This window comes from Mytilus galloprovincialis, chromosome 2 (assembly GCF_965363235.1).
Source record: "Mytilus galloprovincialis chromosome 2, xbMytGall1.hap1.1, whole genome shotgun sequence".
In the NCBI taxonomy this organism is placed as follows: domain Eukaryota; kingdom Metazoa; phylum Mollusca; class Bivalvia; order Mytilida; family Mytilidae; genus Mytilus; species Mytilus galloprovincialis.
The window spans coordinates 68,424,113-68,448,923 of record NC_134839.1 but is presented as its reverse complement, the minus strand read 5'-3'; the positions used below and the strand labels follow the sequence as shown (position 1 = coordinate 68,448,923).

Genomic DNA, 24,811 nt, shown 5'->3' with positions numbered 1-24,811 from the left:
AGCACATTTTCTACAGGTTCTTTTTGCTTTGCTATAATAAACATTATCGATTTATATTATGCAACAACATTATGTATTTTTTTGAAAACTCCAATGTCCAATTTTGATAAATTTCGAAAAACATTATTATAAAATACGCCAATGCGGGCGCCGATATTGTATATCTACTTTATTCCTAACATCTTCATATATTTTATCGTTCAGAAAAAAAAAACAATATGTTAATACATTTTAAATATGTACATGACAAAATTTAACGAATGTTTTCAACAGCAAAAAACGAAGAATGATAATCTTCGAAATATTTTGTTGGCTAATATACGAATTCAAACTAGCATGACATAGAACTTTTATTTTCTTTTTTCTTTATGATTACTTTGTGTAAAATAGAATGATTTATATATGTAAACAAACAGTAACAGTAGTATGTTTTATCAGTAAAAATAATGACCTTACACAGGTCATGATGTTTTTCTTTGAATTATATTTCATTAAAAGAAGGAATCAAGTTCAGATGAATCCTATTTGACGGACATTTACATCTAACAATCATTCAATCTACCAAATATACATAGCTCCCCTGGTTAATATTCATTTCTCCAATCCTTTTTCTTTAACAATATTTTTTTTTTTCGCCAACTTATTTTATTCTTTGAAAAACAAGCTAATTTGATTTTCGGCGCCGTCGTCTCATGTCCATATGGTTGTAATATTAGGTCCCAGTGTACATAGATCCTCCATCTTTATTTCATAATCAACATTTTGTATAAATGACAACTGAATTAGAAACGCGAGTCTGGCGTACAAAATGAAAATCATGAGTTTACTCACAACCACTTGGTCAATGCTGGTGGAGGTTTCCTCCCGACGAAATAACAAACACAGTAGTCAGTACTTCTCTGTTGACATGACCAGTCAGGATTCTACTTTGTCAAAATTATCTCCCCATTACGCCAGTTCATTTTCACAATCGTAGAAATGGAAGCCATTGTAGGGATGACTCACCGCCAATTTTGCTGCTCTTGAAAACCGATAAATTTATCCACATAGCACCATTACGATCCTTATATGTCAGTTGTATTTTCAAAGACAAATGTAAATACTAGTTAATGAGCATCATTTACTGATCTTGTCTGCATTTATTCAATTTAAAACTATTGTCTGATCGGTTGTCAGGTGGAATTTTTGAAAATTCTTTAACATTTAAAAACAATCTAATTGAATATTTCGTGGAAGGGCAGACTAAAACATTTCAGTGGTTGAAGTACTGTAAACGGATTAAAATACATGCATTCGAGAGACTAATAGTAGGATTATCAGGCATACAGCAAAAATTGCAACACAGCAGGATATGTTTTATATGGTTTTGTTCTTCGTGGTTCTTGGAAACCCCACTTGGAAGGAAATACATGCTCCGGCAAAACAGGTGAAAATCAAGAGGACCATTTCACAGGCGCTTGTGTATATATGAAGCAGATATTTTTTTGATTTTTTTTCTCTATACTAATTATAAACCCTAGTTATCACACACAAAAAATATATATTTTTCGAAGATATGCATTTTCATCATCCAACTTAAAAGACTGTCGTCAAGTACTTTTAGTCAAAAACTAACTATTCGAACACATCTACTTTGTTTTTGTGACTCATTAGATAGGTATTTCACTTGACCCATATATTTCATCTTTTCGAACTGTGATTTTTTTATGTTATAAAGCGAAAAAAAAAAGAATCTGAAGCGAGATGATATATCAAATACTCTTGCTTTGTACGTTTTAAAGACAAAATATACACCTCAAACACGCCCTAACATAAAATGTGCACTCAATTTTCTCTTTTCGATACAATTGTAATCCACTTTTTGGAATTTTTTCTTGAGTCACATAATAGAAGGGCAAACACGACAATTACTGAACTAATAGATTGATATGTTCTCCGTCCGTTGTGAAAATTTTTTTAAATCGGAGGTTATGCATTTTCTACATCTAACTTGGTAGATACCCATGTCGTCGACTTGATATCTAATTGTTCTGCATTACTGTGTAATAGATAAATTGAAAACTTGTGCAAATGGTTTTTTTTTTAAATAAAACACTTCGTAATTGAGAAGAAAATTGTCGTTTTATTTGTTTCTATTAACTTTAAAAAAATTTGTTACTATAGTAAACATTACAGAAGCATTTAACGCCTTCTCTAACAAAGAGCTTCGATTCTTTTGTTCTATTTCAACTGGGTTGCCGCCTGACTAATCATTGATAGCGTCGTATTTATAAAATTACTAGTTACAACACCATGAGTTTTTAGAAATACTGAGTATTTTCTACCCCATGATTAGATTACCTTAGCTGTATTTGGCAAAACATTTCGGAATTTTTGGTCCCTAATAATCTTCAACTTCGTACTGTGTCACTGATATATAATTTTGGTAGAGGAAATCCGCTTCTACAATATTATAATCCTGATATTGTTTGGTGAGTTATATACTCCGTGTGCATACGTTGCATAATGTTCCTTGATAGAAATGAATAGACCTTATAGAAAAAGTAGTTTAAACAGAAGAAGAAGATTCTTAACAAAGTGGAAGAAAACAAATGTTTTCCAATTCAGTTTTTGTTTACATAATGGACGACACAATTATACATTGTCGTTAAAGACTTATATGTGTCGCTGTGACATATCTGCTAGTCAATTATTGTATTAAAACAATTTTTTTCAAGATTTGGTGAGACTGCTGATCACTGCTGGGGTAGCATACTTGTGTTATCTTATTTGATTTGGGTGCCACTAATATATACAGAGCCTTCTGTAGACAAAATATGCTTCTGGTGTACAATTTATAAATCTGGCAATTTTAAGGAAGTTTGCTTGTCATGTTTTGGGATTTTTGTCAGATTTTCGGAATCCTCTGATTTTATCCATTTGAATGCCTTAAAAAAATTGCCCATTGACCCCCATTTTACTTTTTATAAATCTTTTACATGTATAATGATAAGCCATCTGTAAAAGTCTTATAAAATTTTAATTGTTTTTTAATAGTTTTTGAGAATTTAAACTTGTTAATGATAAAGCTATGAAAAGTCAAGAGAGAATATTTTCCCTCCAAAATTTTAATGACTTATATCTCGAAAACAAGCACATTAACCTTTAAATTTGTTTTGCTCTTTTGATTCCTTTACTAATTCCCTCTCAATATAAACTAGTGTTTTGAAAAGTTAGTCATTTTGAAACTGGGAAGCGAACTTCCTCAATAATATGATTTGAACATTATTCTAAATGAAGTAATTGTCAGTATGCAATATAAGATTGCATCCTTTTTACGAGATCACTACTATTGCATATATTGGAATAGAATACATTACATATGTGTAAGTACAAATGTATTAATGATTAAGGTACTTCAACAAAACTGACGACGCTTTTCAAACAATTATATTTGAACCTTTCATTATTTTTCAAAGATTTTAGCTAAATCTTGAGTGATATTTAGTAGTTTATTTCTAAATTGAGATGAGTTTAATCTTTGTTTTTGATTTTTAATAAGTAAAAGTAAAAAAGAGCAGGCTTTGAAGAAAGAATGTCTCAATTTTAGGTTCAAAGTCTTATGGTTTACTCTACAAGAAATCATGACTTCATTTTGACCTAAAAGTCAGATTTAACAGGTTAACACTTTAACTTCGATTAGCATTTAGTAAGTGTTGTTGTTAAACACATAGAAATCACAATAACAATTTATAAATTTCGTGTGTCAGGGTGGCTTTTTTGTAATAACCTTCATTTTGAACACCTAAAGCAAAAAACTGAAAAAAGGGATGTATGAATGTGCAAAAACGTTCACGACTCCTCTTCAGATGTCAACAGTATTCAGAATAAAGTGTGATCATTGAAACCGACTTTAGGAAATCAGGTACATCTCTTATCAAAGCTTATCTCCGATAAAAACGTGCACGAAACTTAGACAGATTGCATTCAGTTCGCAATGGTTCGCTTTGCTGTTTTGGCTCTCGTTTGTTGTATACTGTGTGGTATGTTTTCATTTTTCTATATGGTTTAAAACTTCAGTTGATTAAATGAAAATGCTTATCATTTAAAATTACGTCTGGCAAATGTTGGCGTAGACTTCATAAATTAAGTACTGAGTTGATTGTGCACTGTCTTAAAAAAAACGGAATATACAAGGTTAGAGCATGTTTAAAACTCACAAATATAAAAGGTGTTAGGGAAAAACATTCTTCTATGATTGGAATTGGTACACTTAATCTCTTTAAGGGATACTTTAAGAGGATGTATGTCAGTTTTCTATAATATTCACAGTGCAAGTCACAAAAGGTACTTTGAATATAAAAGTCATCATTTAATTAATCCATCACCAATACCAAATATAAAAATAAGGGGATGTGGTATGATTGCAAATGAGACAACTATCCACAAAATTTCAAGTGATTGATGAAAGCAATTATAGGCAGCCGTACGACCTTCAACAATTGAAGAAATTAAAACCGTATTCGGCTATAAAAAGCCCCGAAAAAAACTATGTGAACCAATTATGTCAGTTTTTCAGATAAGTTTAATATTGTTTATTGTTCCAGTTTTAAATAATGATTAAATGTTTGTAATTCATATATTTCCGAATGAACGCCAAAACAAAGATATTTGTGGGATAATTTTCAACTATTTTATGTCTTGGAATTTCTTTAAACTACATCTTACGCGGAATTTGTGTTGCCTCATTTGAAAATGTGAAGGAAAATTGTACTACAAGTATTTTCACAGGTTCATAACAAAAAATACCACAAAATCGCATTACCGATTCGTCAATTTACTCTCCTCTGAAAGGTCATTTTTCAAACTTTACTGGAATCCTGAATCGGTTTCTTTCTATAAAGAGAATATTCTATATCGTACTGATTGAAACCCTGTATAATAGGAACTAAACTACCTATAATGCATAGTTCCGTTGCTTTCTATGTTAATTTATGCAATGTCAAGCCTGTATATCTATATTGTCTAAGTTAAAATAAAGAGGAATTCATTTCATAAGTATTCGTAAGAACAATCAGATATCTGGTATAAAAATTGGGGATACTGAAATCAAAATTTCACAGTTGGCTGATGATACCACTTGTTTTTTGAAAGATGTATTCTCCGCGCAAATTTTATTAGATTCCTTTAACGATTTTGAGAAGTGTTCAGGATTAAAAGTATTTTTTTCTAAAACCGAAGTAACATGGATTGGAAGAAATAAGTTTAACAAAGAAGGTTCCCTTTCTATTAAATGGACAGATGGTTTTAAAACCTAAGGTTTAAAATTTAATGCTTTTGAAGAAATGGTTTGTTCTAATTTAGATACATGCATAGAAAAAATGGAATCAATAATTAAACTATGGAGGATCAGAAACCTTTCCTTGATCGGAAAAATTGTAATTCTTAAATCACTTGCAATATCGAAGCTTATTTATGTCATTTCATCTACACATGTACCAAGATCTTATGTAATTAAAATACAACGTGATATTAATAGTTTTTTATGGAATGGTAGTTCTCCGAAAGTCAAATTGGAAGTTATTCAAAAGTCTCCTAGCGAGGGGGGACTGAAGGCTCCAAATTTTGAAGTACAGCTGTTATCTTTACTTATTATGTGGGTAAAAAGATTCCTGTCAGAACATGACTCCAAATGGAAACATGTTTCCAAAGCTTTTTCTCCCTTTTTGAGTTAGAGGACTTGTTTATGAGCAGATGTGAATTTGAGTTTTTGAATTTGAAAACACCTCTTTTTTATATAGAAGTGCTATCTGCTTGGAAACGTTTCAAGGGTATTTTCATCCCGTTAAATGCATTTCATGTTAGAAAAGAATTTAATTGGTTCAATCCGTTTATCAAAATTGATCAAAAGAGTATTTTTTACAGATCTTGGTACATAAAAGGCAGAAGGTTCATCAATGATATTGTAGATGATAAAGGCGATTTTTTGTCTCATGACACTATTAACAAAAAATATAACCTGAACGTCACTTTTGTAGACATTCTATCTATTAAGCTTGCTATACCACGTGACTGGAAAGCTTTGTTATTACAACAACACATGTCACCTAACAGCAACTCATTTGGATTCGTTTTTGAGCATGAGAATAAAAAAATGCCTTTTAGTAAATTATTTGCTAAAGATGTATATTCACTTTTTATCGATCAGGGAAGTGTTTCTCCTATTTCACAACAAAGATGGGAAGAAAGTTTTAATATAGAAATTAGTGACGAACAATGGAAAAATATTTATTCATTAGCTTTCAAATGTACTATAGAAAGCAAACTACAAGTTTTTCAATATAAACTTCTACACAGAATAGTCTCATATAATTATCTTCTTGAAAAATATAAACTTTCCTTAACTAATGAATGTGTAAGTTGTAAAGAAATAGAAACTATAGAGCATAAATTTTTTGAATGTACAGAAATAAAACAATTTTGGAGAAATTTTTCAAATTGGTGGTATTCAGTTTTTGGAGTAAAACTATTTTTGAATAAAGACAGTGTCATTTTTGATGTATTGAATTCTGATAACTTAGTTTTAAATTATTGCATTCTACAGGCAAAATATTACATTTATTATGTAAAGAACACACAATTAGACAGACTGTTCATATCTGTGCAAGCTTTTCTTAAATTTTTGATAAGACGTCTGGAGATATTAGAATATTTATATATTTCTAAAGACAAACACGAGTCATTTGTCAACAGATGGGGGGATTTATGAAAGATATTTAATTAAATTTATTTTTTAATATGGTTATAGTAGAATGTATTCCAAAGTATTCTTAAGACGTATCATATAGTGAGTATTCACACCACTAACTTGTAAATTTTTACTGTCTTATTTGCATAATGTCAATAGTATAACAATGCCATACATGTCATGTCATTCTCTTATGTCCTGTAAAAATGTATGCATGCACTGTAGTTTGAACACCAAAAAGATCAATAAAAAAAAAAAAAAAGGAATTCATTTCATAGTGAAACCATACATTATTCTTACCAGTGCTATAAAATTCAACATACTTTTAAATGCCCTTAAAGCGCGTTGGTTCACAAAGTTGGGTAGTACAAATACTTGTGATTTTTTTTAATTCCAAAATTTGTAAATAGTAACATATTTGATAGATATTTTATTAATGGGAGATTTAATAAGAAAATAACAAATCAATGCCAATTTACGTAAATCTTTTTGTTTCCTCCATCTTATACTATACTATTGGTTATTATAGGTTTCACACTCAATAATAAGAATTCTTTCATTTGTAATTACGCGCGTACATAAGTGAGTGTTATGGCAAACTTCAAGAATATGTTAGGTAGACAATAGTTGTTAGATTAATATATAAGTCCGAGTCATTTTGTTTTTAAGAAATCTTATGTTAAGTGAAAATCGATACTTAGGGCTGATATTTGATTTTCTCTATTATACTATTATGGATGATTTTGCAGTGCTAGTATCGAAAACAACATGATCAGTTTCAGTTGTGGTTTCCTTCGAATAGAAATTTTTAAACGCTTCTTAAGTTTATAGTCCATTTCTTATCAAGTTTGTTCTTCATTTCAGAGGTCCATGGTTCGTCACCACCTCTATCAAACGATGAGATAAGGTTTGTATAATTCAACAACTTATAAAGTCCCTAAATTTGGAAACTTTTAGTTTATCGATGCACTGATTAGCTTCACTGATGAGTCTTTTGTAGACGAAACGCGCGTCTGGCGTATATATAACATTTTAATCCTGGTATCCTTGATGAGTTATTTTACTGATCTTTCATAATAATTCCTGAATAAAAACTTAAGGATACTTTTCCATAGTCACAGTTTTTACTTAAGAATTGAATATGTCTTTCTGTAACTCATAGGATTGTAAAAGCGTTAACAAAGCACCTTTTGTATTTTACGCGGAAGCACGTCGTACTAAAAATGTGCGTACAATCAACGCTTTAAAATTACTAGGAGCATTTAATTCAAAATGCTACAATTATGAAGTTACATGTTCTATATTCAAGCTTCCTATGAATTGTTGTGACGTTAACTTAGGAAAAAGGTGTATTCATTAATGTTTAATATCACTTAGAAATACAAGTATTTTTGGATGCCTCGCGATTGCCAATCAAAAGTGCAGATTCTTCTGAAATACACATATAATGTAACTTTTAAGCTAATTTAAGTTTTTTATCAGCCGTTATAAATTATATGGTGTAATAATACAGTAACAACTAGAACACATCGAGGTGTAATAATACAGTAACAACTAGAACACATCGTAGTCATATTCGGACTTTATATTTCAATATTTTTTCTTTTAACCGTTATTTTGTGCACCAAAAGCCTAGTGGTATTGTAAACCTCAAATGTGTTAATAGTACAATTTTTACAGTAAATTGCCACCAGATCTTCAGCTACAGTTCCTATTACCGTCTCCTCCTGTACATCTGCATCAAACCCGTGTTGGATTCAAACACCGATGGGTGGATCATTCAGGAAGATGTCATACAAGCAAACCAAGTGGTTGTAGTGTAGCCATCGATGCTACAACAACTGTTAGTGATCTGGCTTTGACCAAGGTGAAAATAAATTTAGAATAGTGTAACTGTCTGTGTTCTAATAACTGTGCAGCAGCTTGCTCTAAGCTAGGTGAGAAGTAATATACCATAAGGCTTGTATTAATTGACGTCGATACTCATCTACTGTTTGTGTTATGGCTTTGACCAAGGTGAGAAGTAATAAAAGACATTGCCATAGTGTAGCTATATTTTATACAAAAGCTGTGATAATTTTTATTCTAAACAAGACGAGGAGTAATACACAATAGCTTATCATGTAGCTGCGAGTGCCACAATATCTGTTAAGTGATCTTCCTATAAAAAATGAGAAGAAATATAGGATAAGACGGTAGTTTAGCTATCTGTGCTACAACAGATGCGAGAGATCAGGTTCTAAGCAAGGTGATAAGTAATATACCATAAGTCTACAATGTATAACTAGTAAGTTAAGCTATCGGTGCTTCAATAACTGTTAGTAATCTGGCTATAAGCATTTACGAAAAATAAATAGTGTAGCTGTCAATGCACAACACAGTGTCATGATCGAAGAGAGGTTTTATGTATTAAAATACAAGACTTTGGTGAAGATTTCGATGATAAAGCAACTATTTTTATAGTGATTCAGATTTTTTAAAAAAAAACAATGGTGACTACTGTAACCCTATTTTTTGACACTTTAACCTATTATGTTTGTTTGTTTGTTTTGTTCACACATTGTTGTCAATATAATGGAATTTTATGCGACTGTCATACAAGTGAGAGGTTAAGCTAGCTATAAAACTATAAAAACAAGTATCATTTTAATCCACCATTTTCTGCATGAGAAAATGGCTGTTCCAAATCAGGAGTATGACAGTTGTTATCCATTTGTTTGTTGAGTTTGAGATTTTGATTTTGCCATTTCATTGGGGACTTTCCGTTTTGAGTTTTTTTTTTCGGTGTTCGGTATTTTTGTAATTTTACTTTTTAATGATTGGTTCTAACCAACGTGAGGGGTAATTTTGGATAAAGTTATAATAATGTGAAATACTCTTATTTTTAGTTAGATTATGATTGATTGTGACTTGTCAATTATCAACATTTATATTAAAGCTTTAATAACGGTGTTTTGTGTCATTTTCAGGGATGTACCATTGTTGGCTTGATGACCAGACATATGTCATCATCGATATTTTGTGGTTTGGGTAGATCACATGGGCTCGGCATTTTTGCTAAGTCAGAAGGTCCGGGTATTTACCCTGAAAATTATAACCTGAAAGATACACCCCAGTGTCACAGTAAGTCTGTTATGACTAAGCTTAGTTTATGATGATAAACATTATTATAGTAATTATTACTTATATTTATATATGATTATAAACTAATTGTAACAGAACTACAAAATAGAAATCGTTTCATTAAATTATAAAAAATAGTGAGATTGATAGTGACAGGGACTGCAGTTAACTATGAAAACAACAGTGACGTACTAGCCCTTTGACGAATATAGCTCAGAACTGGCCTTTAACTGGAATACAGTCGTAGATATGTTAATGAGTATAATATAATGACATAACATAAACCATTAAAAAAATATAATTAACAGAAGTTGATATTCAAAACTTCTTAAATGAAGCAAAGTCTTATTCAAAATAAGGTTGATACTAAATAAAGGGACATAAGGTCAAACAAACGTCTGTACATGACTCAGTATTGCATATAGTTAGAAAAATACTTTTGATGAATATGATCTTTGTCATTTATTAACACGTAATGTGTTAACATTTTGCAGACAAATGTGATGGTTCATGTAAGCATACCTGTACATTCGACGGGCGAAAGTATGATTCAATTGCTGGTCTGACCAATACAAGAGCTGTTGTTTTGGAAGATAATGTGCTGTGTAACTCCCATGATCCATATGGTCACAAAGAAAACATCTTAGTTCACGAATTTGCCCATTTAGTTGATAAATACATGCCAAAAGTAGATAGAGACAGGGTAAATATTTTTTAAAATTTTACTATGATATTTAATAAAGTGTTAAAATGGAGACAAGTGAAAATATGACAAATCAAAGTGTTGTACATTTCAGCTATGACACATTTACTGGGTATCCTTCTAGCATGTCAAGTGTAATTACAAGTTAAGACTAACACAAAGATTAAATCAAAGACATAAGTTAGTTAATTGTCCCTATCTTCAAATTATATCGTATTTGAAGAGTTTTAGCAACAGAAGGTCGCGTTATAACGTTATTTGAATTAATCCATCGTTCGAATTCGTTCTCTTATTTTGCAAAGACTTAAAATGTTTGCATGTATCATACTATTATGTTTCATCAACTGTTTTACACAAATGGTTAGTCTTTATAAATTCTTTAAACTTTTGCCCCATTTTAAAAAGATTGTTGACACGGGCATTGCAGTATTTTGTCCAGTTGTCATATGGTAGGCATGTGATGTATCATATATTTTATTTAAGAGGAAATTAATAGGATTAGCTCCCCAACAAAATTGCCCCTGTTTAACAAATGTCATCCATTTCTTATCATTCTTTAAGTGAATACCATCAATGGTTCTCAAAAACCGGCGGAGGACATTTTAGCGCATTGATAGGACATTGGAGCGAAAAAAAATCAGACGTTTTAGCGCCAAAGTAGTACCCATTTTAGCGCCTGATTTTTAACCCATATTAGCGAAAATGAAAATTGTCAAAGCCCATTTTAGCGAAATATTTTTAACCCATTATAATATACTAAAGTATAATAAAAAAAAACTTTAACAGACTCAAGACAGCACAATATAAAACAATTTAGATTTAGATCCTAGAGAACGTATGTAATGGGCTCTGGATATACCCCCTGCACAATACTGTTGATTTGCATTAGGAACTGTTCTTTCTCTTTCTCTTGTCTAGAATGTGATGCACATCCGTCTATACTTCGTATTTTTGTACATGATTTTGTTTGCAATTTGATAATAGTATCAAGAAAAACGTAAATAGCTGGGTGACAACTATATCATTGCTCATTATAATGGTCATGGAATGACTCTGGACCATTATTTGTTCCCTTTGTATTACACTGAAATTCTGCCCAAAGCTTAGAGTATTTTTCAACCAGGTAAGTTTTCGCAAAAATGGGCTATCGAAAATACAGGTGAACGGATTAATCCGGCGCTAAAATGGGCTCTAATGTTGGCGCTCAAATGTCCCCTAGTAGTTCAAAAATTTTCGCTAAAATGTCCTGCGCCCCTCAAAAACAGAGGGTTCAATGTTGTAAATATATAACTTTAAATGGTTTTAAAACACATTCATGTATCAACAGTAAACCTCATCTTAGTATGTACGTTCTTTTACAAGTGTTGGTACTCAGTTAATGCATTTAACAGTTTTAACAAATAAGCAACAGAAAATGTATCCCTTGATAAGAAAAGTTATACATTTTTTTTAAATCCCATTTGACGAGTTATCATAAATAAACCATAACAAAATCAGCAATTTTTTTAAAAAAAAATTTTATATTATTTATTTGTTGTGTATCAGCATTTAAATATATTTTCGACTGTTACTATTATTTTGCAGAATACACGAATATGACAGTTGTTATCAATTCGTTTAGTGTGTTTGAGCTTTTGATTTTGCCATTTTATAAGGGACTTCTAATTTTGAATTTTCCTCGGAGTTCAGTATTTTTGTGATTTTACTTTTTATCATTACTGTTGCTTGACTGTAAGTGTTGCTCTCCGTCTAATGCAATTTATGCAAAATTTATAATAAAACCAAACTGTTAAACTGGGCAGAAATCCGAACTTACTGCTGTAAATACCACAGTCCAGTTGTGAAAATGCAAGGCGATAAAATAAATAAAAATAAGAATGGAAATGTGGAATGTGTCAAAGAGACAACAACCCGACCAAAGAGCAGATAACAGCCGAAGGCAATATAGGTCTTCAGTGCAGCGAGAAAATTCCGCACGGAGGCGTGCTTTAGCTGGCCGCTAACCAAACTAGAGGCTCTCAAGAGCCTGTATCGCTCACCTGATTCTACTTGGGTTTTTGAAATCATATAAAATAAATATAAAATTTGGCTAAAAGTAACAACACTTGGCTAGCACCTCATAAGGAAAAGAACATTCATGCTTTGTTTGATTTCATTCTTTAGAAGAAGACTTTTGTATGCATTTCCCATAGGGTCCTATGTTAAACTAAATCCCCCCACTGGCGGCCATCTTGGATGTTGCAATGACAACAAAGTAACAACACTTGGTCAGCATCTCATTAGGAACATCCATGCTATGTTTGGTTTCATTCCATTCAGTGGTTCACTAAAAGAAGACATGTGTATGTCCTATAGGGTCCTATGTTAAACTAAGTCCCCCACTGGCGGCCATCTTGGATGATGGATCGGCTACAAAGTAACAACACTTGGTCAGCATCTCATAAGGAACATCATGCTATGTTTGGTTTCATTCCATTCAGTGGTTCTCTATAAGAAGAAACTTGTATGTATTTCCCATAGGGTCCTATGTTAAACTAAGTCCCCCACTGGCGGCCATCTTGGACATTGGAATGGCAACAAAGTAACAACACTTGATCAGTATCTCATAAGGAACATTCATGCTATGTTTGGTTTCATTCCATTCAGTGGTTCACTAAAAGAAGACATTTGCATGTATTTCCCGTAGGGTCCTATGTTAAACTAAGTCCCCCTGCTGGAGGCCATCTTGGATGTTGGATCGGCTACAAATTAACAACACTTGGTCAGCACCTCATAAGGAACATTCATGCTATGTTTTGTTTCATTCCAGTCAGTGGTTCTCTAAAAGAAGACATTTGTATATATTTCCCATAGGGTCCTATGTTAAACTAAGTCCCCCGCTGGCGGCCATCTTGGATAATGGATCGGCTAAAAAGTAACAACACTTGGTCAACACCTCATAAGGAACATTCATGCCATGTTTGGTTTCATTCCATTCAGTGGTTCTCTAAAAGAAGTCATTTGTATGCATTTCCCATAGGGTCCTATGTTAAACTAAGTTCCCTGCTGGCGGCCATCTTGGATGATGGATCGGCTACAAGATAACAACACTTGGTCAACACCTCATAAGGAACATTTATGCCATGTTTGGTTTCATTCCATTCAGTGGTTCTCTAAAAGAAGTCATGTGTATGCATTTCCCATAGGGTCCTATGTTAAACTAAGTCCCCTGCTGGCGGCCATCTTGGATGACGGATCGGCTACAAAGTAACAACACTTGGTCAGCACCTCATAAGGAACATTCATGCCATGTTTGGTTTCATTCCATTCAGTGGTTCTCTAGAAGAAGTTCAAAATGTAAAAAGTTAACGACGACGACGGACGACGGACGCCAAGTGATGAGAAAAGCTCACTTGGCCCTTCGGGTCAGGTGAGCTAAAAAGTATACTTGTTCAGTGATAATGGACGTCATACTTAACTCTGAAATATATAAAAGAAACTAAAATTAAAAATCCTACATACTTACAATCCTATAGGACTTTAATTCCACTCCAATGGTATATATATAAAGTGTATGAACTTATGTTTTTTATGCTAAATATAATGGGATTTTTCTCTTTAAAGGTGGTGCAATTAACGCGGGTATATTCTATTTGTTTATACAGACATTGCATTTTGTTTTACTGAAACTGAACAGTAAACCTCGGTGTAAAGTTAAATGTAAATGTCTCAAATGAAATGTTGTGTGAACTTATCATTTTACAGTTGAGATATGTATATAACTACATAAAACAACACGGTACGTGGCAGCATGGATATGGTACAGCAAATTCTGCTGAGTATTGGGCCGAGGCCACATCTTCATTCTTCCATACAATAATCCGCACTGGTGCCGATCCTGCAGTGGGAATGAACAAGTAAGATACTGTTTGAATTCATTACGATCATCTATATATATCACTATTTTGAATCTTCTATTTTATATTAACAAATACATATGTTCCTGTTTGACTGTAGCGTGACAATTGGTTGTTAAATAGTCCAAATATCGAATAATGTTAACAGGGCTAAATAATAGTTACTTTTAATATTTTTATAATTGTCATTTATTCTTTTTAAAATCATGTTTTATGATAGTTTTTCTCAAATATTGTATTATTTTCTAGTGCTTTCTACAAAGGTTATCTAAATACGGTGATCTAATTGTAAGCATTTAATAGTTACAACAAAATCATTCACTCTTTTTCAGTTGCAACTTCAATCATCTTTGTGGTACAGAGATGGAAAATAGAGCGTGGTTGAAAAAACATGATATCTGGTTGTATAATCTTCTGGTTAAAATTTACACTAACAACAATCCAACAGTACCCAGTACACTCAAAGTTTGCCAATAAAGATCATTATGATGCATGAATTTGTTGTCAATATTATTAGTTACAGAGTGTGCTAGTGACCTAATACGGTATATACGGGGTCAGTAAATTCCGTATGGGGTGAGAGCGAAGCTGTCCCCATGTATACCGTATTACGTCACTAGCACACTATACAACGAATTTATCTTACCGACTATCTTAACGTGTGAAATTTAGACTAGTGACCTATCAAAATGAGTCTTCAATACTGTTAGCATTAAGAAACTACTTCCATTGATCCTACAAAAACAGATTACAACAACAACTACTTGTTAGGTTTAAATGTGTTTTATGAATTTATTTCCATCTTAATCATCAATTTCTTCGTCTGTTGAAACCTTTAAGATTTTTTTCTCAGTACTGGTTTGTTTTTATAAAGGGACGTAACACCACTACTAACCGTTTATGCAATAAGCCCCGCTTTCCTTCTTACCTAATATGGAATATAAAGGAACGTTACACCACTACTAACCGTGTATGAAATAAGCCCTGCCTCCATACTTACCTAATATGAAATATACACGGTCTCCATGCGCTTTTAACCAATTATATTTCTATAAATGTATAGGAGGTAAGATAATAAATTAAATTTGATCCGTTTTATATAACACGGTATTTTGTCACTTTCCTACTTGGTCACAGTTTCTTAATCCGATGTCTTTGTTTTGAAGTAGGTGTTTCTCGTTTGATAAGTTGCCAGTTTTTCCATAAAATTGTATTCTATGATAAATTTAGGCTCGAATATATGGGATTGTTACTTTTGTTAACTAGTTTATTATGAACTAGAATATCAAAATGATTAAAAATAAGTTGAAGCTCCAAACAGCTCGCCTTACCAGTCAGAAAAATTGAAATGGAATTAGAAATTATCTAGCAATAAAGAAGCAGAAAGGTAAATTAAAATCATCGTTCAAGACCAAATTCCGATCAGAAGTGGAAATTCTATTGATTTCCGCCCTTCTGATTTAAATGTAGATCTTATTTTGCTGATCATTTTGGTTATTTACAATTTCTCATTAGTTTGTCTCTTATCCACTATAATATTCGTAATCAAACACAAAATGGGTAAAAATCATCATACATGTGAAATAACTCCAATGAGTCGAATGAGTATTTCATCAATTTTCACGCATTTTTGGATCTTGTTCTTCTTATAATTTTGGTCATTTAAAGTTTCTCTATCTACTTAAAAGTGTCCACAAAAAACTAGAGGATCTAAAGAGCATGCGTCGCTGACCTGAGTAATGTACGGAAGTAAATTATCATTATAATAGTCTGTTATATCAAATTGTAAAGAGCAAATTAGCATGGCCCTAAAAGGCTTCCGTAGTAATGTACATCTTCAACCAAAGCCACTCTCCAACATTATAGACACGAATATAATCATGATTAAAATTGTCGTTTTATCATGTTTATTCTTTAGTCTATTTCTACCATAGTCTCTTTGTCTCGCCTTCTTTACTAACGATTGCTATCATGTTGTTAGTCCTAAATATAAAGCTTTACTTCAACAATCACATAAACTTAACATGATCCAAGAAAATGAGGCCAATGTCATGAACACCTTACAAATCATTCAATACACTAAATATAATTGACCTATTGCTTATAGTTTTTAAGAAACAAACTAAACATTGACCAATGAACCATGAAAATGCGGTCAAGGTAAGACAAACCATGCCCAGCTTACAATCCGTCCATACAACAAATAAAGTTGACCTAATGCTTAAGGTTTTAGAAAAATAGATCAAAACACATAAAATTAACACTTCAGCAATGAACGTGAAAATGTGGGCATGGTCAAATAAAACCTCTGAGAATGAATTGGTACTGTACATCATTAAATATTTCCATACACAACTATAGTTGACCTATTGCATATAGTATAAGAAAAATTACCAAAACTCAAAAAGATACAACTTTGACCACTGAACCAAGAAAATGAGGTCAAGGTCAGAGGACACTTGCCAGTTGGTTAATTACACCTTACAATCCCTCCATACACTAAATATACTAGACCTATAGTATCTTAGGTGTGGACTTGACCACCAGAACTTAAACTTGTTCACTGATCCATGAAATGAGATCGAAGTCAAGTGAAAACTGTCTGACGGGTATGAAGACCTTGCAAGGTATGCACATACCAAATATGGGTACTCCATTACTCATAGTAAGAGAGTAATTAACATTAATACAAAAAATCTAAAAAAAAATTCAAGTAGTCACTGAACCATGAAATGAGGTCAATGACAATTGACATGTGACAGACGGAAACTTTATAACATAAAGCATATATATATATATTTGAATATATGTTTGAATATTTTGACATAATTCATTTGACATCGTGCTTTTATTGAAGAAGGATATCTGTTGTCCGAAATATCTAATATTTGTTCATTTTATAGTTATTTAATGGTGATGTTGTACCCTTTTTGACTTGTTATATATTATATTTTGTAGTGTACAGAATCATATTACATGATCCATCGCCCTGTAAGATTGACCGTTGACTATTTATTCAGTCATTTTATATATATATATATACAACTCGTCTAAACATCAACCCAACAATGTTAGATCTGTAAATTTGCGAAAGCAAATTTTTGGTTCTTCCCTCGCCGGGATTCGAACCCATGCTACTGTGATATCGTGACACCAAATCGCCTGCACTGCAGCCGTCCCGCTAGACCACACGACCACCTGGGCTCTCAAAAAAAGAGCTTTCGCTGGCCGTGTGTTACCTTTCCACGTCAGTTTTAATCTAGATATATATATATATATATATAGCAAATTTACAGATCTAACATTGTTGGGTTGATGTTTAGACGAGTTAGACAGCCATGTATCACCATCATTGATGGCGATCCGATGGATACTACTGTTGTAGAGTTGTCACTGACTCAGACGTACTTATAAATATAATTATTTTCTGTGACTGTATATTACATTAATTTGTAGGATCCTTTACTATAGATAATTTAGCTGATCTGTAACAATAACATCTTCATGCCTTATATATCATATACTGTAGTACGCCGCTAGATTAAAACTGACGAGGAAAGGTAACACACGAGCAGCGAAAGCTCTTTTTTGAGAGCCCAGGTGGTCGTGTGGTCTAGCGGGACGGCTGCAGTGCAGGCGATTTGGTGTCACGATATCACAGTAGCATGGGTTCGAATCCCGGCGAGGGAAGAACCAAAAATTTGCGAAAGCAAATTTACAGATCTAACATTGTTGGGTTGATGTTTAGACGAGTTGTGTATATATATATATAAAAGTCTATAAAAAGGACCAACCAGCAAATTTACTATGTACCGGATCGTCTAGAATATGCGATACTAGATACCGGATCGTCTAGAATAGGCGCATTTCAACAGATAATGCAGGGGCGGATCCAGCCATTTAAAAAAGGGGGGTCCTAACCCAGGACAAAGGAGGGGTTCCAACTATATGTCCCCATTCAAATGCATTGATCGTCCAAAAAAGGGGGGTTCCAACCCCGGAACCCTCCCCCTGGATCCGCCACTGTAATGTCTCTTCAGTGATGCTCGAGGTAAATATATTGGAATACTTGATTTTGCCGCGATGTTCTATTTTAGTCTCGCTGACCATGCTGGTTGGTAGGCTTTACCAACGGACATATTTGTTTCCCTAAGAATGATTGTGGCAATGTTTGGTTTTAGTTTCCAATGAAAAGATTTTTGTATTATAAGTTAACAGACTTCGGCAGACGACGGACGCGAAGTGAAAGCAATAGCTTAGACTTGCCCTTGAGCAAGGAATATCGACATTCAAAAAAACTCATCAGATATGTCAGACGCGTGTTTCGCCTCCAATAACGCTCAAAAAAATTTAAAGGCAAAAAGTGTACATAGCTGAAGAGGCTCGGGCTCAAAGCTCCGATAAATTTTGCCAAATACAGCTAACATAGTCTATTCCTGGGATATAAAATCAAATCGTATAAGGAAGTGACTAACAGTGTTGGTCTCGTCTACTTGCTTGAAGATCTCGCCTTTTTGCTTTTTAAAGTTATCTCTATCAACTATTTTTTCCGCTAAAACAATGATATGGGTTAAAGTCTTCATTCAATAATAATAACCCCTACACGGAGTCGACCACAGGGGTTTGTTAAGTGGGTCCGATGAGGTTTTAGAAAATACAAATAGGATAGCGACCGTCATTGACAGTAAAACCTTATCTGACCCATTAAACATGGCTTTAATAAAGTTTATTTTGTTAGTTTTCTCACCTGGTTTTAATTTGTTTCTATGTATCCCTCAATCTAATCAAAAACCGATCTCTCATGTCGCGTGGGAGATCTAACGAAACCCGCTTTGAGGTCACATGTGAGTGAACTAGAAGTTATGAATTTATAATGATATGCAAATGAGTTGACGACTTATCAATAAGCCAATCAAAAAAGTTTATGAATTCTTTTGACTGACGATTTCTTCGTAAATAAAATGAGTTACATCCCTTTACCTCACGATAAACTTTCAAGATCGTGGAAGACTCATTTTCATTGGTCGAAAAAGACACATCTACGAGGTCACTCACATATGACCTCAAAGCGGATTTCGTTAGATCTCCCACGCGACATATCAGAAAACGGGAGCAATGAGAAATTGGTTTTTAATTACTAGTAGATTGTGTATCCCTTATCCTGAACATAGCTTTGTTCTCTACTCTTTTCTATGTTTTCGTATTTATAATTCTTTTTAAATTCATCTCACACCATTCACAGGTTAGGTTTTGGTTCCAATTAGATAGACTAGTAAAACTGAGTCGCATGTTTTGTGCGCTTGAACTAAGTTCTGGGTATGTTGGTAATTTGTAAGTCTTTGGCACGGTTTATTTTTTTTTAAATGTTGTGATAGTTTGTAATTATGCTTCGCCTTCATATCTTATTTCTTTTAAGTCGATCAGAACTCTCGCTGTTTCTGATTCGTTTTTTTTTCGTTTCTTTTAGGGTGTCTCTTTTTTTGCTTTCGAAGGGGCTTTCTTAATTTAATGTAAAACATGCGGTAACTCTAAATGTGTGTTTTATGTGTTGCTTTGTGATATTTTATTCCTACTGCGGAAGCCACAAAAAAGCAAGAAAACATAAAAAATAGATTTTAATCTGAATCTGAATCAGAAGAGACCCCAAGCATCTTTAAAAGTTTGGGTACCTTTTTTGTTATAAATTTATTATACTCTAACTGGTTTTCGTAAATAAGGTCTAATAATGGTATTGGGCGCTTTTTCGCTTTAAGTCTTTTTGACCGAACAACATTAAGATGAGCCAATTCAACAGCCTCGTCTTCTAACTGGTCAACTACGGCATCTGGTTGCCAAAGAATATGTCCAGCGATGGCATTTGGTGGCTGTAGGGCAGGTACAGAGATGGCATTTGGTTGCTGGAGGGAAGGTCCAGCGATGGCATTTGGTGGCTGTAGGGAAGGTCCAGAGATGGCATTTGGTTGCTGGAGGGCAGCTTCAGCCCTGATAGTTGATTGTTTAGGAACCGGACCAGCTACGGCAGCTAAACGGTTACGCGAAGGTCTCGGCTTTTCCTTTTTCATAAGAATGGTAGGTACTGCAAAAAAAAATCGCATTTTCAAAGATTTATCATATAAAGATTAAAAGACATGAAGTTTTGATAATGAACATGAAAAATAAAAGAGGAAAACCGGTGTACTTATGTTAAGGATTATGTACCCTTGTAATGTTTCAATGCTAAACATGGAAATTTTACAGAAAATCCACAGCCTTTTCCCTTGTACTCTCATATTTGGAAATTCGTTGCTTGATAGATAAAGGATTATTGCATGAAGTGCTAGCAATGATTTCCTTAAGACAAATTTATTTTAGATATTGGTTAAAAATAATATATAAAAAAATTATCCAAACTTTTTAAAAGTCTGAAATAAATCATAAACAGGGCACTGTCATGAAAACGTAGCTTTGTTTCGTGTGTATTTTAGTCTAGATGCCATCTAATTAACCATCGAGTTGACCTCTAAAGTCATCCGATGACAATATTAGCGATGTAAACATACATAAGATATAAATTGATTTTAAGCAAACTCTTGCTGTTGGATTTATCTAGGTCTATTTATTTTTATAATATAGATGAAAAATAAATGTTTATCATAGTTTTTACCTTATAAGAATGATTTGTGATCGAATCAGTCATTCAAATGATTCACCTTTGTTTCACGTTCAATGTTGATATTTTTTCCTTTAAATAACTTAACACATACAATTCACGTTTTATCCATCTAAAGCTAAGATGTTAAATTGAAGTTCATATGAATACGGATTCAATGAGGTCGAATTATTCACTTGCAAGTGGGTAATTCATCATCAGTGTTTTTTAGCTTATTTTGACAAAATTGAACCATTCTGGCGGCTAAAAGCGAATTATTATTTCAATATTTGCATTTCATTACTAATTGAGCCAAAAAAATAATATATTAGGTTTTTCATATATCTCGTAGCTAGTGCCCCTTTAAAGGTTGTTTAGGACTTTTTGTAAGCAATAAATGCTTGCACATCATAGAAAAACAAGTTAGTAATCTATGTTTGAAATTTTATAACAAAAATGTCTTTTTAAAGTCTGGATTTTCTACAAAATTCTTGTTTTATTTGCCACAAGATCCCCGTTGACAATGAACTAAGAAATAATAGTACTTTGCAAGAATTTTATTCTCGGTTAATATTCAAAATGACCCATCTCTAGTATTCATTATTTTTGCTGTTTTGATACTATTGGAGTTTGAAATTTTCGTAATTACATGGCTGCAGAAGGGGTCATAAACTTTTAGTAAAATTCAAGAAAAAATGGAGTCTTACACTTATTCGCCAATGAGGAAACATATGGTTAGGACGTGCTGATTTTATGAAAATAAAAGGTTTATATATCATTAAAATAATAATAGATATCGTGAACTCACCATCGCTTGCATTGTTAATGTCTGTCATGTTGGTGAAAGTAATCAAAACCTACAAAGGTGTGCTCGACTCAACACAATAAAAAAAGATGTCGCTTAATTTAATTTTATATAGTTTAAAACGTACAATCTGAGAATTTAATCAAATGTGCTGACAAAAAAAAAATCTTAATATTTATGCAATCTGTGTTGTCCGTTGTATATTTATTTTTATTCATTTCAGTTTGCAATGACGAATGATGAAACAAAAAAAATAATTACCGGCATTTTGTCAGTTTTGACTGCGCTTAAGCAATGTCATGAAGCCAGTCTCGTCGAAGTCAGTTGTATCGATATCGTTGTCACCTATCAATAGAACAACGCCAAATGGCGATGTTCTGTGTTGCCTATACATTTGTTATAATCTGCTGGCATACTTGGTTAAGGGTCGACAACTTACGGTCATTACGTGTCCCGACGCATTTAACAGCCTACTAGTACTATCTGGTTAACTGCGGCATCTGGTTGCTGAGGAAGAAGTTCAGCGACAGTATCCCGTTGCTGGAGGGCAGATCTATCTACGGCATATCGTTTAGCTACGACAGTTGGTTGTTTGGGAGCAGGACCAGCTACGACAGCTAAACGTATAATTAAAATAATAATATTAATCGCTTGTATTGTTAACGTCTGTCAATGTCGACGAAAGCAATTCACGTGTACTGTTAAATCAAAATCTACAAAGGTATGCTCGACTCAACACAATAAAAAAGGATGTCGCTAAATTTGAGAATTTCATTGAATGTTCTGACAAAAAAAATACATCTTTATATGTATGCAATCTGTGTTTTCCGTTTTCTATTATATATCAATTTATTTTATTCATTTTATTTATTGTTATATTTGTTTATGTTGATTTCAGTTTGCAATGCCGAATGTAAACAAAAGAAATAATTTCGGCATTTTGTCAGTTTTGACTAAGGCATCCATCTAATGTTACAGCCTACTTGCAGCTATTACTGCTAATTTTACTTCAAGTGATCCGACCTCCACCTGATCCATAACTTGATATGCATCACCGAATTTCGAACGGACAGATATAAACTTTGGACGTAGAGGACGTACTTACTGCATTTTCCTCCCATGGATATTCATTTTTCTCGATTTTCTTCGCGGATTATTCAATGTGAAGAGTCAAAAATTAAGTTTATGGTTCAATAAATTCAAATAAATGATAGCCATTCATTAATTAATATACGACTAATTATATAAGATGTCTTATAAAAGATATTAAGATTTAAATATAAAAAATATTATTATCTTATACAAATTATAAATTTTAGAAGATTTCTGATTAAAACTAGATATACTTTTAAAATGTAGCTGACTTATAGCACACCTAAGAAACACACGAAACTAGGAAAACTTATCATTGATCAATGACCTTGAAAATGAGGTTAGATGAACCTTAACAGACATACATGTGCACCTTACAATCATTACATTCTTTAAATATAATTGACCTATTGCATATAGAATTTAAGAAACAAACTGAAATAGGATATTTAAGAATGACCATGAACCATGAAAATGAGTTCATGGTCAGATGATAATTGCCAGACAAACATAAACACCTCACAATTATTCCATACACCAAACGTAGTTGACCTATTGTTATTTGAAAAAATCCAAACACAAAAACTTAACTGTAACCACTGTGCCATGAAAATGAGGTCAAGGTCAGATGACACCTGCTAGTTGGACATGTACACCTTACAATCATTCCATACATCAAATACAGTATACCTATTGCTCATAGTATCTGAGATGTCGACTTGTCCACGAAAACTTAACCTTGTTTACTGATTTTTGAACTGATGTTGGGTCAAGTGAAGACCGATTATTCAAAACTTCATAATCTGGATAAAGACCAGTATCTATCCCATGAATGTCAAGATGATTCCAATTAATACTTTCTTAATGGTTGTTAAGTTGAAATGGTAAGAAAGGCTGACATTATTTAGAAGATTCAAGAACTATTTTGTCTAGTGATTGCTGATCATTGGTGTGTGAAAAGTCCAGAACCATGTCAAAACGGATCTATTTGTTTATTACGTAGATAAAAGCCAAAGCTTGAATGAATATGAAAAAATTAACAAATGGAAAGCTCAAAATACCATTCTGGTAACAATAAACATATGAACAGGTCAAAATGTTTTATTCTGTAAATAAAGTATGTAAACTGGTTCCCGGTTGATTACTACACAATAATGATAATACACGCTGATTCCAGTGTGTATATAAAATAGTAATTACGAAACCAAGCGCTGTAGGCGGAGAAATGTAATGGAAAGTAAATACGGATCCAAGCGTGGTAGGCAGAGAAATGTAATGGAAGTTCAGGTCAATAGTATCGGAAACATGCCGCTGAAAGCGTCATTTTCCAAAAATCTGGTATTTACTATTTCTCCATCAAGCATTCAGTATGTAAGATTGAAAGTCTGGTTGCCACAAAGACAGAAAAATGTGTCCTATTCAGATGAAATGTTGTCCTGTGGACTGTAATTACCATTGAAGCTAGCACTATAAAATTCCAACTAAGCATGTTAATTTAATTCAAAGCATGGTATCTTTATATTACGTAATAATGTTATCATCCTGTATACACATGTTACATTCATTGATGAACATTAGACATCTTAGAAACCAATCAATCAACTTTTTTGTATTTAATAACATGGTGGTTCATCATTGTTTAGAGCTAAACGTATGGTTGATTTTCAGTCTAATTTTATTTCATTTGTACATTGTGGTATGCTGTTCGAGACCTTTTGCTTAATTCACAGTAACCATTCAATTTAAGTTGTACATCCCTATTATATATAAACCTTTTAATTTCATAATACATCATAACTTAGACATCAGAAAAAAATATTAAAACTAACAACATTCA

General features: G+C 32.9%; 2 protein-coding genes across 2 annotated transcripts; one reads left to right on the top strand and one right to left on the bottom strand.

Moving 5' to 3' along the window:
• Positions 1-3,892: 3,892 nt before the first annotated feature.
• On the top strand, positions 3,893-14,946 carry LOC143064224 (uncharacterized). The gene is made up of 7 exons (XM_076236888.1): positions 3,893-4,022; positions 7,592-7,634; positions 8,408-8,594; positions 9,697-9,850; positions 10,345-10,553; positions 14,298-14,449; positions 14,782-14,946. The coding sequence occupies exons 1-7, from the start codon at positions 3,977-3,979 to the stop codon at positions 14,924-14,926; spliced, it is 936 nt and encodes a 311-aa protein (XP_076093003.1). The 5' UTR covers positions 3,893-3,976; the 3' UTR covers positions 14,927-14,946.
• A 5,105-nt stretch (positions 14,947-20,051) lies between these two features.
• Positions 20,052-22,307, bottom strand: LOC143064222 (uncharacterized). Its single transcript, XM_076236886.1, has 2 exons — positions 21,886-22,307; positions 20,052-20,525 (listed from the first exon to the last, which is right to left on the bottom strand). The coding sequence occupies exons 1-2, from the start codon at positions 21,911-21,913 to the stop codon at positions 20,065-20,067; spliced, it is 489 nt and encodes a 162-aa protein (XP_076093001.1). The 5' UTR covers positions 21,914-22,307; the 3' UTR covers positions 20,052-20,064.
• Between the last annotated feature and the right edge of the window lie 2,504 nt (positions 22,308-24,811).

Coding starts and splice junctions, on each gene's coding strand:
- LOC143064224 (XM_076236888.1), top strand. CDS start 3,977: ATGGTTCGCTTTGCTGTTTTGGCTCTCGTTTGTTGTATACTGTGTG. Junction 4,023..7,591: donor CGTTTGTTGTATACTGTGTG/GTATGTTTTCAT, acceptor TCTTCATTTCAG/AGGTCCATGGTTCGTCACCA. Junction 9,851..10,344: donor AGATACACCCCAGTGTCACA/GTAAGTCTGTTA, acceptor AACATTTTGCAG/ACAAATGTGATGGTTCATGT.
- LOC143064222 (XM_076236886.1), bottom strand. CDS start 21,913: ATGACAGACATTAACAATGCAAGCGATG. Junction 20,526..21,885: donor CATTAACAATGCAAGCGATG/GTGAGTTCACGA, acceptor TTTTTTTTGCAG/TACCTACCATTCTTATGAAA.